Source organism: Sitophilus oryzae, unplaced genomic scaffold (assembly GCF_002938485.1).
Source record: "Sitophilus oryzae breed Bouriz unplaced genomic scaffold, Soryzae_2.0 scaffold_1059_pilon_pilon, whole genome shotgun sequence".
Classification (NCBI taxonomy): domain Eukaryota; kingdom Metazoa; phylum Arthropoda; class Insecta; order Coleoptera; family Curculionidae; genus Sitophilus; species Sitophilus oryzae.
In genome coordinates this window covers 4,389,687-4,407,332 of record NW_022145681.1, presented here as the reverse complement: position 1 = coordinate 4,407,332, position 17,646 = coordinate 4,389,687, and the positions used below count along the sequence as shown (strand labels likewise).

Sequence of the window (17,646 nt, the reverse complement as noted above, 5' to 3'; positions counted from 1 at the left end):
ATTACCTGCAATAATAAAAGATATTTTCTTTAAAGTGTATAATTCTATCTAACACACTTCTAATAAAGTATACTCTGACTCTTTGAACATTTGTTACAGCTTCTAATAATTAGGTATATCGATAACTTCCTAAGAAATTTTGTTAGCACTTTTAGTTAGTTTACCATTTTCTCAATATATTCTGCATAATATATGACTCGATACATTCACCTAGAATAAAATCAATAATATCATTTATGAATAGAAAACTACATGTATAACTTTTTCGTTAATATTTGCAATTTCAGACCAGAACTTGTCTGAAGAGAACTTTCTTGGTTTGTTTAAAAATATCTTACCGTATAACATAAATTTACATCTGAATTAATCTAATCAGATCAAATTTTCTTCATAGTATAGAAAACATCGAAACTATTTGACTGGTAATCGAGCTATCAATAAGCTGACACTAAAATTTAATGCATAATTAAATGGGATAATTATTTTCATGTAAAACAAAACTTTATACTTAATAAGACCACAGGGAGTACATAATAACAGTGTTACTGAGATTTTTGATTTAATGTATTGCTTGGTATTTGTAGATCTATTATTGTATTGTGATTACAATTGCCTTCTTCTCCATTGATGCATCCTAATTTAAGATTACTGATTTTCTAATACATAATTAAAGTGAAATTATTTTTCCTACCATTACATAATTAATTTCTTCCTACCATTAGGTAGATACCTGAAAGGTTAATAAATTAAAAACGAATTTATTAAGACATTTAAACTGTTTACCTCATTTCTCACATATTTTTGACACCAAACATTATAAATAAATCAAAAAATATTCGTATACCAACTGAATTATATGATATTTCATTTTGAATAATAAAAGTACTTTTTTACAGGTTTATTTGGCATTGTTTGCATTGTTTTTTGTTGTTTTCTGTTTTGTTTTTGTGCGAGTTTAATAACCCACGATTAACCTTAAACATAACCTTAAACTACACACCATACTAGGGATGTACGATTCGAATCGATTATTATCAAATCGACGTGATTTTTATCAAACGATTTTTTGGTATAATCGATCTTTTTTTTTAAATCGATGACCGATTTTATTTATACAGTTTTACAGGTTTATTTATTTGTTAGAATTTAGAATAAGAAAAAACACTTTAGTTTTGCTGGAATATTTGTTTGCAGTGCATCCCTAGTAAAAGGCTATCTAGCAATGAACTGAAAAATTAAGTGTAAGTGCTCGCTGCCGCATGCGCCGATGTTTGTTTATCACTTTGATATCAGGTGTCAGATTGTTGTCGGGGCTTCCCATATTTTTATATTTTAGATAACGTAGAATACTCTTTGATTTTACCTTAATTCTTTCTTGGGTATACGCTTTCTTGTACTTTTATTTTATTTTTGGGATATCCCTACTCCATACATTAAACGTTTAGAAAATTGATTTATCTATCTTTATACAACCACCAAAACGTTGACCCATAATAGTAATACATCAGTCCAGTAGAGGACGCTAAGGTAAAAAATTTCTAAATAAAAATTTGTAATTTGTAATTGTAATTCCTTCAGTGTTTTCGAAATCGTTGTCGGGGTTGCGTCGGTTTTGAAGAAATGGCGAAGAAAACCCCGGACTGTCTACCATCAGCCTCCGGATATGTAGTAAATTTTTAACATTTTTTATTGTATTTATGAGTTTAGTGTTTGATTATTATCATGTGAAAAATTTTAAATAATATTTTAAAAGTAATAGGCATGTGATAGGTTTGTGATGTTCAGTTTAATAGATATTTGGTGTGTATGTGTTTACGTATATGTGTGCTGGATAAAAAACACTTTCATTAAAAGGGTAAGCTCTAACTAAACATTAAAGGTTATAATTGTTTATTGAAACGATTGAAAATATTTCCTAATATGGCGAAAAAAGAAGCTATAATTGTTAAGATTTATTTTTTCAGTTTACTCCACTGTAAAAAGTATTTAAAATATTGCGCGTTTCTCTAGAATTAGTAGAGCAATCTACACTAATATGAATAAAATGAATTTTCGTATTTTTTTCTGTAGCAACTTAAAATAATTGAATTTATAGATAAACATGCAGAATGTGGGTATGGTAGGAGGTGGCAACGTTGCATTCTCGGACACTCTCTATGCCCGGTAAACGAATTTCCCGGGGAGTGAACAGTGGCACTCAAAAGTTTTTCAACATTTTCCGGAAAATGTCAAGAAAAATATAAAATTTTCAACATTTTTTTTCGCAAAAAACCTCATAGGCGTGTTTCTGGGGTTGAACTATACTACCAGTTAAAATATCTGCACTCATTTCTGGTATATATATATATATATATATATATATATATATATATATATATATATATATATATATATATATATATATATATATATATATATATATATATTAATTTGAAATACAAGACACCTTGAATACTCTGAATTACGTTTTTATATATATGTATTCTGTATACTCTGATCGAAAATTCGAAACAATAAGCCTAGGCGCTGAGACATGCAATTTTTAGTCGGCCAACTATTTAGTTACAAAAGTGAAAACAACACGCCCTTATGGCTTATTTTACGGTTACGGTTAGGGTTACGGTTACGGTTACGGATACGGTTACTATAAATCACATATTCTCTGGCAATAGTTTGGGAGAAACACTTTTTTATTAATTTTTGTTTAATAAATTATAGGGGGAGTAGTAATTTCCGTATTTTTTTAATTAATATCTATGAAAAATGAGACGTAAATAAAAAACGTCAAAAATCCGCAAGACAGCAAGAGTCTTTCATGCTGCGTCTTGGTCTAGGTTTTGCGCAAGTCTTGCATAAGTTGGTCTTTGTGAAAGACGAAAACGAAGACTAGTCTCTCTCATCACTAATGAAAATTTATTGATTACTTGTATATTCTTTTTTATTTTTTTTTAATTGAGAACTTTTTAGTAGTAGCATAGCCTGTTCAATGCGAGCTGGCCAACTTATGGTTTTTTTTATAGAAATTTCTTATCCCACCTACATATTAGTTTATGTTACGTAAGTCAAACCAAACCAAACCTAACGAAACAAAACAAATTACCAGTAACACATTATTTCAGTTTAATAAACTGTAAAAAGGTATTTAAAACAGTAGGCGTTACACAATACTTAATAGTAATCTACAATGATTAAAAAATCTACAATGAATAAATTAATTTAAGTATTTTTATGTCGAAATTTAAAAATTTGAACTTATAACTTATAATAATCATACAGAATGTGGATAACGTGGGCAACATTGCATTCTCTCCATGCACTATAAACAAATTTCGGGAAACTGAACAGGCGGCACTAAGAAGTTTTCAATATTTTAAGAAAAATGTGAAGAAAAATATGAAATTTTCAAACAAATTTTCGCAAAAAACCTCATGGGCGTGTTTGTGGGGTATATAACTATACTACCAGTTGTAATACTTGCACTTATTTCTGGAAGACCCTGTATATTGAAAAATAAAATTTTTTGTCAGGCAAATTTATTGATTCCTTCTTTAAAGTTTCATTTGCATTAAATTACTACTTATTTAAAGATTTTTTTTATGTAAAAGGTGCTTCTAGTAAAAAAGTATATTAAAAAAGTGCAGTGTGAGTACTGTACTAGTGTGAGTTTTGCAGCAGGACCAAGACGATAAGACGAAGACCTAGACCAAGATCAAGACTAAGAATATTATACTACAATACTAAGACCAGGAAAATCTTGGTTGCTATATTTGTGTACAAAGGGTGTACGAGAAAAGGCGCAAAAAGTGAAACGCGAATACTCAAAACGAGCGAAGATAACCAGCTGGTAGTAAATAAGCTGTAGTCCTTACTCCATTGAAGGTTTGTTTGACGTATAATAATCTGTCTTTAAATAGTTTGCAATTTTTGTTAATACAATACGTAACTATAAGTAATAAATAAAAGTAAATTATAGTCGTCAATCCAGGTCTTTCCAACGAAAGGATCCAGGGCAAGGACAGTTTGTGACAAGGACAACAAAGAATATATGAAGGACAATTTTTGTGTATCATCATTTTAATTCACATGTAAATTGTATTATGGTATTATCTGTCACTTTTTGACTGTTATATTTATCGAAATCTTTCCTGACTCTTGACAGACTACATTTTAGTCAAATATAACAACCATTAAAATATATAAAATATGTTACAACAAAATAAAAACAGCAAGGCTAATAGAGTAACATAGGATTTAATAAAGAAATTTCTATAAATAATATAATGTATATACGCTTATATACTTATAAATATGCCTGTTCTTTAACGAAATAATAAAAAATACTTACTAAAATGTGCTGGAATCTAAAAAGATATTTTTTAAGCAATTGCTGATTTAATCCCATAACGAAATAAGTTGTTCAGTCATTGGAACTAGTAGAAAAGTACTGTCATAGTTTAAGCTATTTATATATAGAAACTGTAATTTACATCACATCTCTCTCATTAATTATGTTTGCATGTTTGTTCATCTATAGATATAATTATCGTAACATTTTAATATAGTCCATTTCTATTCTATGCGCATTTTATTTAATGAAAATAGGACCTTGGATAATTCCTATTGACAGTGCACAAAACTAGACACCGATTTTTAGGGGGCTTAAGTCTTTTATTTTGATGGGCTCAGCCCACTTAAAAGATAATAATGATTTAAGGTTAAAACGAATTTAAAACGACTCGCACCAAACATCAGTGGGGGCATTTTTGCGGCTGGGGGCGGTTAATTTTCAGGTTGGGGGGCTAAGAACCAACTAAGAACCCTCTAGTCCAACTCCAGATGCACCAATGCCTTATCGGTAGGTATAACAAAATATCATTAATTTATTTTGTAACAAAAAAGTCAATGAAATCTTAGTTAAAAAAACTTAAGTAAAAAATAACAATTTTGGGAAATTAAAGAAAATGTTTATAATATCAATGAGTAATTTTTAATGAGTAATTTTCAAGTATTAATGAGTAATTTTTTAAGTGTTTAGAAGAAATATTTCAAACATCTATTCAAGATAATTTTGTGAAACTTTTGATTTAAACTAAGGTCAAGAAGGAATTATATATTATGCCATATATTTGATGATATATTTTTACCACCAGTTTTCATATTTATTTTTTTTTTATTATGAAAATATAATTTAGAAACAAGTAATTTTTCTTTAAAATATAATTTTCTCATGATTTTGTATCTTCATTAGCATCTGTCAAATATAAATAATGTCTACTTTTACGGTAAAAATATTATTTATCAATATTTTTAATTAAAATGTTAATATATTTTTCATGTGCCTGGACTCTTAAGTGATAATATTCGCAAGAATGCAAGATCATTAATACATTGCTTTTATTAATCTTCAAACTTTATTTATTTTAATTGGTTGGATTTCGCTCTAAGCAGTGTATTATTGTTGAACATGTGTTCGATGTTTTAGTCATTTTATAACAAACGGATATATCTAAATAAAGAATAAATAGTAACTCTAGTTATCCAGCTGTCCCAGCACATGGATTGATCTTACGTACATAATATTAAATTAATCCCAATTAATAAAATTAAATTAAAAATAAAATTAATAAATTATTCATTTTATCTAATTTATTATTAAATATTATTACTATTAGTCGAACCTACAGCAATTTCGAATAAAAAAATTATGGTATTTAATATAATAATTACAAAAAACATAAATTTAAAAAGCTTTAACATCCTGTAATTTTAAAATTATGCATTTCCGTACGTCAATACTAGGGTTCGGGAAATCCTGGTTTAGTTTATATGTTTATTAGCAATTATTACAGTTTAAATATGTTATTTTATTATTTAGTATAATATTGCTGAATGTATTAGTTATATTTTTTGTGTTATGTTTTTATAGGCATTTGCATCTTTTGAAAATGTTAAGTTTTTTTTTTAATTTAATTAAGTTGGTCTGGAAGTTGGTTGATGTTGTTTGATGTAATTTTTAAGCTATGTTTGTTTTTTCTACACTTATGTTCATGTTTACTTTGTCATGACTTAATAATTTGATATTATTTTTATTTGAAACTCAATTTTTATCGGTTTTACTTTTGAGAACCATCCTTTGCTTGCTAATTGACGAACTCCACAATCATTGAACGAAAATATTTTAATACGGTTTCGGAAACTCTAATTAATACTACCAATTAGGATTCGGATCTTTTTGGCCATCACAGAACAGAATAATTAAAAAATTATTTTTTTGTTAGGTGAGAAAGTTCTTTGATACTTTCTAGCGGTCGAAATTAAACTCTTCTAAATAAGTATCTAATGATGTTATTTCTTGTTGCTCTTGCTTCTTTTCTTTTTGGAAGTTCTTATAATATATTTATTATGTTAGGTTTTAATAGATATTTACATTTTTAATTCAATATTTTAGTGCTTTTGTCTCAAATTCAGTTAAGTTGGTATATGTTGTTTGATGTGAAATTTAAGTTACCAATACTTTTTTCTTTACTTGTGTTCATGTTATTTTTTTCATGACTGATTACTTAATAATTTGATAGTATTTTCATTAAAAATGTCAAATTTTTAACCATTTTACTATGAAAAATCATCCCTTGCTTTCTGATTGATGAACTGCACCACCATTGACCAAAATTTAGTCAGTACCAAAAGTACCGAAAAAAAACGGGAAATCCCGGTTTGGCATCCCCCCTAAGAGGCGCGATACCGAAATTCCCGGTTCCGAAAAACAGCTCCTGTTCTGGAAACCCTAGTCCATACCTATGGTTATAGGAAATTTAAAACTTTCGCAGATTAATGATAAGAAAATTTTTTAAAGCTTGCTATTAGACTCGGATCAAAGCAAATTAATAAAATTGCGTTTATTGCGTTCAAGGAGGCCGAAATCGACAAAATATCAAGAGACAACTTTTAATCAGCAATAAATTTCTCTAACAAGAGAAAAAAGTCAGTGGCCTACATGATTTCTTTTACAAAAACATCCTAATGAAATAGAATAACAAAATAATATAAGCTAAAGTCTGTCCAACGGAAGAATGCATGACAGTGACAATTGTCTGTCATTTTAGTTCACAGGTAAATCGTATTTTCTGTCACTTGCTGTCTAACTTCTTAGAGTTGGACAGACTATACGTAATTAAATTAAATTATTAACTCACAAAAAAATTGAATTATTTAGAAATATTTATTTATCAAACAAATTGTAAAAATTATATTAAATTGGCATTGAGGTCAAGATTTCAATATCAACGGATATTCAAAAATAAAATAATAATAAACACATTATTATTTTTGTTTTTGTTAGGTACTCTATCACAATAGATGTGTGTGCTGTGTTTCTTCATTTCATATAGATATTTTTTTTGGTAGTATTTCAATTATAAAATAATCTACATATTAATGGTTTATATTTTATTTCTACAAATATTGTACAGTTTCGTTTAATATAAAAGTACTTATATAGTAGTTATTTGTGCTTTTCGGAAGTCTGGAGGCATATAAAAATGATTCTTTGAATCAATTATTTAAAAAAATATATTATAGCTACAAAAACTTCTAAACACATATAATATGTGGTTCAATAGGTAATTTTTTTCTGTATAATTTATTATTTTTGAAACAAACTTCTTTTCCTTCACTCATTGGTAAATAAATATGCAAGAAAAACTTCAGAGAACATATAGGTAAAATCGTTCAGTGAGAAATAGGATCCAATGAGATACTAATGAATCCAAAATACATTAATATGTTCTATTTTGTAAAAAAAAGATAAAACAAAAATTTATTTATGCTAGACTTTATAGATGCCATGGTATAATTTAAAGATATGGCGTTACTTTCGAAATTTACTTATACCTTAAAAGAATCATAGTTCTCCTGAATATAATTATTTCAGTACCTCCCTGTTTATTCGAAATAGACCGTGATACAGTCAAGATGAGTTTTTCGCTTAATACTAGTTAATATCAATTTACATCAGATCTACAATTTCGTACCGGACATAAGATTACGGCCGCTGCTCGTGTTTAGTCGATTAAAAGTTCAAAATGCACTGAACCGGTCCTGTCCATTCTGCTGTACTTTATGTTCTTGGCCCAGGCGCGACACTCGACGTTGATTACGATTCCGGCTGAAACAAAATTACAATTATATTAAAAATAATGTTGAGATGAAACACATATTTAAAAATAGACATATTTCTTTAAATTCAAAATATTCATTTTTAAGACACTCTGTATACATAAATAAAATTATTGATTTTTAAAATATTATTCACAAACTAGAGAGAGGGAAATCAGGCGACGAGCAGAGATGATAGTTGTTAAATAATAGCGTTTAGACTACCATATTTTGGTTCGTTAGTTTTGTGACAAAGAATGTTATTAAAGGCAAAGTAAATGTTTTCTCATTATTTAACTATTGTTAACTAAGAATATATTTCATTTTTCCTGTTGTCATTCTGTTCTAAATTTTTCTTTATTTATTTGATCTAACAAAGATATATAAAATGTGCATAAAATAAATATAACATGTGTATGCATTTAATGGAATCTAGCTATGCTCTAAATAATTTCAGTTTAAAAGTAATCTAAATACAATCGTTTACTGTTCCTTCGTGCCGATGTTTGTGGTGTGTGAGAATAAGGGCCTTGTTGAGTGTACTAACATTTTTCGTCCGTACATGGGCGAATATCTTAGCTCGCAAAAGGGCAACCAGAAACAATAAATAGAATAACTTATGATCTAAAGATATTTGCACCAGACCTTCAACTTTAGCGTCGATCTCCGCAACCAGGGACTTCGTACCTACGGGTGGGGACCCGTTAAACTAACTTTCTTCAGTTTTGAACGATATAAATGTGGCATGTTTTGAATGTATTAAACTATAAACCTAGGTATGAGGACAGTTTCTATATTATTATTATTTCTAGTAGTGGGAACTATCGAATGAATACTATCGAAACATTCGATAGTTGCAATTCATTCGAATAATTCGATAGTTAGTAAGAAAACATTCGTTGAAAACTATTCGAATAAAAATTATCGAATAGATCCGTCATCTGCCTTGAAATATTGTATTCTAGTAATTCGGCAGCAAAAACCATTCATTTATAAAATCCATTCATTTATAAAATTCATTCATTTATAAAATTCATTCATTTATAAAATTCATTCATTTATAAAATTCATTCATTTATGAAATTCATTTATTCGTCAGGATCGATTATAATAAAATATTAACTGAATTTTAGTTGTCGCCCGGCGACGTAGGTTTTTTCCGAGAAAGCGGTCGGTGGCAATGCTATGAAAGAAGCCGGCATCTTTGATTTTTTGCGGAGTCATATGTAGATAAGGACACATTATTTTTTTTATTGAGGTGCTAGTATTTACACAGAAAATACTAGTAGTGGGAACTATCGATTGAATACTATCGAAACATTCGATAGTTGCAATTCATTCGAATAATTCGATAGTTAGTAAGAAAACATTCGTTGAAAACTATTCGAATAAAAATTATCGAATAGATCCGTCATCTGCCTTGAAATATTGTATTCTAGTAATTCGGCAGCAAAAACCATTCATTTATAAAATTCATTCATTTATAAAATTCATTCATTTATAAAATTCATTCATTTATGAAATTCATTTATTCGTCAGGATCGATTATAATAAAATATTAACTGAATTTTAGTTGTCGCCCGGCGACGTAGGTTTTTTTCCGAGAAAGCGGTCGGTGGCAATGCAATGAAAGAAGCCGGCATCTTTGATTTTTTGCGGAGTCATATATAGATAAGGACACATTATTTTTTTATTGAGGTGCTAGTATTTACACAGAAAATACATTATGAAGGGCGCTGTTGCCATATTTTTGTATTAGTTGATATTAGCAAAGAATATTATTGTTTGGCTTTAGTTAGTTAGGGATAGTATGTCTATATATTCTGCATTTTTTATTAATATTCTGTTGTTACACTGCAATAATACTTGTTATTTTGGATGTAGGAAAATTATTTTTAATGTTTTTAAGCAAAGACTGGTTTAATAAATAATAATAACAGTAATAATTTGTTATACCTATTAACAACAAAATTTAAAATCATTTAATATAAATATTTTTTTAAGTAGTAGCAAAATATAAACAACAAATTAGATGTCAAAATTATTTATATTAGATCCTATTTAAAAATAATATAGCCTCTAATTTTTTTGGCAACGTTGGTATATTAAATATAACAACAAATTTTAAAATCATGAAATATAAACATTTATTAATTTTCTAAGCAAGCGGTGTAATGGAAGGAAAATATAAATAAAAAATTAGAAATCAAAATTATTTATATTAGGTGCTTTATATTACTATTTAAAAATTATATTTACTTTTTACTGGCATTTACTTTAAAAATAATGAAATATTTCTTCGCAAAAACTACATGTAAGAGAATTAGCATAAACAAAATACAAACATCGTTAACTTTTTTTAAATTGGCACGTGTAAAATTTTCATTTTAATTTTCTCACCCCATAGTTTGAGTTCGATAACCATTTATTTAACCACATTACTTAAATATAATTATTAAGTTCCAACTAATTCATAGGTATTATTAAAACATCTAAAATACAAATATGTATTTTTAAAATTAATTGTAAGTTCATCTCATCTCTCTAAAAATTGCTACTTCTCAAAATTTCCCATTAAAAATAGACCATATACCATATAAAATGAAATAATTGAAAGATCGGACTACGGAAAACCACACAAATTATCGGAAAATTTTTGACCACCTGCACATGCACACAATCGTCAATAAATAAAATTAAAAAATAACTACTATTTTAGTATTTTAACTATTTTAATAAACGCAAAAATAGCACAGTATTTATACGGCGAAGTTATAAAAATTTGGAAGAACCAATAATGCACTGACGCATACAAAATCCCAAATGAATACTAAATTTCATTTATCAAAAGCATTCGATAGTCGTGGCTCAACGATAACCATTTAGTCGCACGGCGAGGTTGTCACATATGCTTTAGTTTACAAATGAATGAATGATTTTATTCGAATAAAACCATTCGATAGTTGAAATCATTCATTCATTAACCATTCGATAGTCTAATTCATTCGATAGTTCCCATCGCTAATTATTTCTCTTTTATTAAAGTTCAGGACATAGTTAGATTCTCTGGAATAGTGATCATCGTTTTCTCTGCCGTGCTCCGTGCTCTTTTACATGTGAATTCCAGTCAAATTACGGCACTTCTTTCATTTCATTTAATAAAATAAGTAGGGCTATTTACAAATTTAGCGTTTTATTTATATAAACTATTCTACTCAAATTTCCCAAAATATTGCTTCTGTCGAGACGCATCCGAGGTAATGACAATAAAAAAATATTTAACACAACGTAGGTTCCTTTCTTTCATTTAAATTTCTTGTTATACAGTTAGCTAAAATATTACCTCTTCAACTTTGTTGACGAACATGGGTTGTTACACTACAATGTCCTATACCTTTGTGGCAAATATAAAATACACTTCCATTTTTATCCGTACTAAGCCAATAAATAATGAACTACAAACAAAAATATTGGAAAAGAAAAACGTTTGCTCAGCAGGTAAAATATCATACCATAACGTAATATACTGTTGTTTCCAAAAAATCCTATATGGGTATTTCGCCACTGCAAGAAAATCTACAAAATAAAATAGTTATTTTGTGCAAACACTGCTGCGTTAATCCAAACGGAAACGACTTGTCAGCAGTTAGGTTTACAGATATACAGATTTGTCTAACGAACAAAAAAAATGCTTAACGTTTCGGAAAGTTTATCTCTTTCCGTCGTCGGAAGCAAAAAAAATACAAAGAATAAAGAAAAAAACTATTTAAAATATTTAAATTCAACTATTCGAGAACACTTTAGTTTCTTAAAACAGATACGTCTACAAAAACCGTTGACGTTCTGTTAAAATGACGTTATATCAACTTCAAAACTTCAAAAATTGTATAACAATTACTTAATAAGGTAAAACCAAAAAGCCCCAAACTTTCTGTATGATTATTTTTAATTTTTACGTATGTTATGTTCTTTAAAATAAAATCTTATATTAAATAAATAAAAATATAAAAAAATAAAATTAAATAATTAATTAATTTAAATTTTTAATTATAAAATCTTATATATCATTTTAACAGAACGTCAACGGTTTTTGTAGACCTATCTGTTTTAAAAAACTAAAGTGTTCTCGAATAGTTGAATTTAATTATTTTAAATAGTTTTTTTTCTTTATTTTTTGTATTATTTTTTGCTTTCGACGACGAAAAGAGATAAACTTTCCGAAACGTTAAGCATTTTTCTTGTTCGTTAGGCAAATTTGCAGTGGCAAAATACCCATATAGGATTTTTTGGAGAGATGAATCCGCCACATAGGTATAGACATTTTTTATACTGATGTTTCGAAAACCAAAGCAGGAAAAGGAATAGGAGTATTTAGGCCGAAAACTAAATACTTCAAACCAATGGACACTTACTCTAGCATCTTTCAGGCAGAAATCTACGCTATCGAAAGACGAGTACAATTTATCTTAGATAGCAACTATCGGAAACAGGAAATAGACATCTTATCCGATAGTCAAGCGGCACTAAAAGCGATCAACTCAGTAGTCATTAATTCGAAGTTGGTCAAAGAATGCTTAGAGAAGCTGAAGAAATTAGGCAAAGGAAATAAAGTCCACTCTGGGTGCCAGCTCACCAAGGGATAGAAAGGCAATGAAAAAGTAAACGATCTAGTTAGAAAAGGAGCGAACGCTCAACTAACTGGACCAGAACTGTTCTGCTTTCCAACTGGAAACTAACTTAAAGCGGAACACAAGAACCTGGAAGATTCGACCCGTAACCTGGAATGAGAATCCTCCAACGGTCTAAGACACTCAAAGAAATTTCTGAGAAATTATGACCGAGATTAAGACCTAAAGATTTTCCTTGATTTAAGTAAGAACAATCTTTGGATTGTCATGGCGTTTTTAACAGGACACTGTCTCGTCAACGAACACATCAGTATATTTAAGCTAAGAAACGACGATGAATGCAAATTCTGTAGGAAAAACGGGGAATACACCAGAACTCCCCATCGCTGAATGCGCCGAGACCACAACCATTTGTGCCACAAACTTTAGTACGATTGATATCGGAGATGGAGAACTATAAGCTCTATGAACTGTTTCAGATAATGACATTTGTCAAAGACCTGAGACTGTACGATGAGTAATAACCCGTTATAATTCAAAATAATTCAAACAAACAAAAATACCATGTGAATGTGATAAATTTTATATTCATGAAACCTTTAGATCGCTAAATGTTGAAATCATAGAATATAAAAATTATTTAAAAGAAGCCGAGTAACTCTAACATTTGTCAGCATTCATGGGACACAGGGCACAGAGTGGATTTTAACAATGCAAAAATTATAATTAAGAACCGGTAGTTTTCAAATGAATAATAAGAGTTTTTTTAATTCAATAATCAATAATATAAATAAATACAGGGTGAGTTTTCTACGATGTTCTCTATGGGTAGCTCGGAAACTACTGGAGATTATGGGGTTATGTTATAACTATATGATATTATATTTATTTTATGTTAATTCATAGCTTACTAGATATTTCGAAAAAAACAAATAACGGCTATTTTAAAAATTGTCTCTAATTCCATTATAATCTATTTTAGACAAAACATTTTCAAATAAAAGTTTTAGATAATCACATCTCTAATGAGTTTGTGTCCTCCGGTTTTTTTTCTAAAGCCTGTCATTTTTCACATATGACATAAACATATATTTTTTTTAAATGGAAACCATAGTAGGCTACGACTTCATAAAAAGCGCCATTTTTATGCTTTTCAGAGATATTAGCTGTAATATATTTTTTTCGAAAAATGACTGAGTTATATCCAATTCTTATCATTTTTATACAATTTCACTTAGTTAGCCATGGAAGCAAGTTCAATTGTCGTTGCTCTCAGAAATGTGAAACTGCCACATCCAAACTTTGTAAATTATACAGGGTGTCCCAGAAATAAGTGCAAGTATTTTTAGGGGTGATATATCCCGACCAAACAAACATATTTTCTATTTATCGTTTTTCAAATAAGTTCAAAATAACGGAGTTATTTTACTTTGAAAATTTCCAAAAAAAATGATTTTTTGCTAAAATTTTGAGAACCACTGGATCTTTTCTGGATTTTCTTTCTTGAAAATTTAATCTACTACCTATGTTGCCATATTATGGCAATGAAATTGGCAGGAAATTATTTTTTTTTAAATAAAAACTAAAAAAAAATCCAAAGGAATTTTCTAAAAATTCCGAATTTTCAATTTTTTTTTCTCCAAAAAGAACCTCAGAGGCGTGTTTCTGGGGTTGACCTATATTACCAGTTAAAATACTTGCACTTATTTCAGGGACACCCTGTATATATTTTTTGGGCAAGGTCCCTATTATATTTTTAGTCAAATACTTATCAAAAATAAATACTATGTCAATTTTCTATTTTTTTCTTAGTTGTTCCCAGTAGGGTCAGTAGGGTATCTATATCTTTATATTGAATAATTATATTATTCTATTTATTTTATTAGAAATATATTTTTTAATTAATCTTAATTATTATTAACATTTATTGGCTAAAATTCACAAAAGAAAACAAAAGTAGCAAATTATTAAGTGAACATAGATAAAAGTAAGGAAGAGTTGAAAAGTTAGTAGTTCCTTGGTAAATATCTCTTTTGTAAGAAGGCTATTCATAAAAATATTTCTACTTACGAACAGGTCTTTCAAATCGGACAGCGACTAAAGGACTCAAATATCCTTCTTTATTCAAATAGGGGAAGTAATATCCTGGAAATCCTTGAAAATTATTTGGATAATACGTTATGCTTCCTATGTATTCTTTGTCGGATGGCATTTCTCCTTCGCAAGACACCCAGATATTTTTCCTCTGAAATAAATTTTATAATTAGTTCTATACCGGGTGCGTCTCAAACGTGGCTCGCCCTTATAACTTTTTTATTTTTTTCAGATAAAAAAAAAACGATATTTGGTATGTTGGAAAATATGACATAAATTAGAATTGATTGACGTATTCAATTGTTTTCGGTCACTTCCTGTTTCACCGGAAATTACTACAACTTTGATTTTATGAAAAAATGGCACCCTCATTATTTTTTTACTTTGTTCGATAGAAAATGGAACTCTGAATAAAATTACATATAATATGTCAACTTTTGACCAAGTGTGTGGTACTCGGCGGCACCAAATTATTCGTAAAAAGTGCTTTTCCAAATATGCTAATGAGCTACCCCCGTTCCATTTGAAAAAATTGAGGTATGATTAAAAATACGATTTGGGCATCTTTTAACCGGCCAGGAACAGACACTAAGAACATTAGACGATCAAATCTATTTTTCCAAGGCTCCTTGATTAAAAATTAGTGGTTTGAGCACATCCATGGCACTCCAGATTGAAATTTAAAATACATTTTTGGAAGCGAGAATGTCAATAGTTGACATATAATATGTCATTCTATTCAGAGTGTCATTTCCTATCGAATAAAGTAATGCCTTACCAAGGGTGCCATTTGAAAATCAAAAGTTGTAGTCATTTCCGGTGAAACAGAAAGTGACCGAAAGCAATTGAATACGTCAATCAATCCTAATTTATGTCATATACTAAGATATCAAATCTCGTTTTTTTTTATGTGAAAAAATGAAAAAGCTATAGGGCTGAGTCACTTTTCAAACGCATCCGGTATACAATATGATGAAAAAAAAAAACGGCGTCAGCAATAATAGCTATGAAATGAAGGTCGCTATCATTTTATATGTAAATTTATATGGGAAATGTCATCGATCGTCATTTCCTAGCCAACTAGACGCCTTTTTTTCGCCATGCGGTATGTCATATAAATGGTGCCTGTCTTTCCTCTGCTTAAAGCTGTTGTTGCGTTATCCTATTAAAGGAATATAAACGAAGACTTGGTACTTACATCCTGTGTATTGTTGATACTCCTGATATGATCTTTAAGTTGTTTTGGCATTTCTGGAGGAAGCTCGTGGTCATATAAATAATAATCTGGTTTCCATCCGTATATTCTGTTCAGCTTGAGGAATATACATGGTGAACTCCTATAAATTAAGTGAAATATAGTAGTGAGTTGAAAGTGCATAAGGGCGATATAACACTAAAAAAAAATTATGACCAAATTAAAATTGTTTTAGTATTTTTCGTCTTAAAGGAACGAAATATATAAAATGAAATGAACTATTTTATATTTGGGATTTAACTTTTTCCAATGCATATACAGGGTGACAATTTGAAAACGAACAGTATTTAATATTGCCTCTACCGATGATAGTATGAAAATTCGGCGAGAAACACGTCAATTTATATATCAAGGGAGACAATTTTTGAGGCGTTTGTTGTCGTGTTACTTTCAATCCCTTGACCCCCAGGGCACCTACCCCTAAAATTTTAAATAGCAACCCCTATTTCTTTTACCATTTTTGTGTTTCTTATAGAATTCTACATAACCTGCATTATTTTTTGAGAATTTCATAAGGAACACAAAAATGGTAAAAGAAATCGGAGTTGCCATTTAAAATTTTAGGGGTGAGGTCAAAGGGTTGAAAGTAACACGACAACAAATGCCTCAAAAATAGTCCCCCTTGATATGTAAATTGACGTATTTCGCCAAATTTTCATACTATCATCGGTAGAGGTAATATTAAATACTGTTCGTTTTCAAATTGTCACCCAGTTAATTGACTAAAAGATAACTTACGGACCTCTATAATATTAATTAACAATCATTAATTTGAGAAACGGAGAAATTCTACCTGTGATAGTCGAAGAATTCGTCTTTGTTACATCTTCCCCACTCTCTCACATCTACTTCACAGACTTCATCTTCGTTAGGGAAGTCAGAATATGAGCACGTTTTGATTTGCCCACTACCTTTGGCAATTTTACTTGGAAAATAATAACCTAAAAAAAGTAAAGATAAAATAATTAACAAAGTTTTGATATTGTTAAATATGCTAAATGTAAACCATATATGATTGAAAAAAAGCGAGTATACTTGGGAGTGAAATGTGAACGAAGATTGTGAATGTGATAAATTTTATATTGGTGGAACATCTAGACTGTTAAATGTCTGAATTAAAGAATATAAAGATTATTTAAAAAAGGCCAATTTTGCAAATGAGAGATTTGTCAGCATTCGTGGGACACAGGGCACAGAATAGAGTGATTTTAACAATGCAAAAATTATAATGAATGAAACCATAGGATCTAAATAAAAAATAAACGAGGCTATTTTAATCCAATCTAATAAAAATGAAAACATTACTGAGGCATCTGTAGAGAAGATACCATCTACTGTCCTTTCATTTTTTTAACCTTTAGTTTTTAACACCTTTAGTTTAAAATTAAGTATACAGGGTGGTCCGAACTATATTCCGGAAACTTTGGCAGCATATTCTGCAGTAAAAAGTTCGTATAAATGTATGTCGTAAAATGCTTAGTTTCGGAGATACAGGGTGTAGAAATTTCATTTATA

General features: G+C 29.2%; 2 protein-coding genes across 3 annotated transcripts in view; both read right to left on the bottom strand.

Moving 5' to 3' along the window:
* The window catches only part of LOC115876838 (sodium/potassium-transporting ATPase subunit beta-2-like), a 34,011-nt gene extending 29,606 nt beyond the window's left edge, over positions 1–4,405 (bottom strand). The window contains exon 1 of the mRNA XM_030892820.1: positions 4,346–4,405. The gene's annotated coding sequence lies outside the window, so the exon portion shown is untranslated. The remainder of the gene's footprint in view (positions 1–4,345) is intronic.
* A 3,020-nt stretch (positions 4,406–7,425) lies between these two features.
* Positions 7,426–17,646, bottom strand: part of LOC115876825 (sodium/potassium-transporting ATPase subunit beta-2) — a 35,850-nt gene continuing 25,629 nt past the window's right edge. For both annotated transcript variants that reach the window (XM_030892799.1, XM_030892808.1), the window contains 4 exons: positions 16,925–17,072; positions 16,075–16,213; positions 14,853–15,027; positions 7,426–8,164 (listed from right to left, as the gene is read on the bottom strand). In XM_030892799.1, coding sequence (XP_030748659.1) covers positions 8,061–8,164; positions 14,853–15,027; positions 16,075–16,213; positions 16,925–17,072 — 566 coding nt within the window. In that variant the 3' untranslated portion in view covers positions 7,426–8,060. The remainder of the gene's footprint in view (positions 8,165–14,852; positions 15,028–16,074; positions 16,214–16,924; positions 17,073–17,646) is intronic.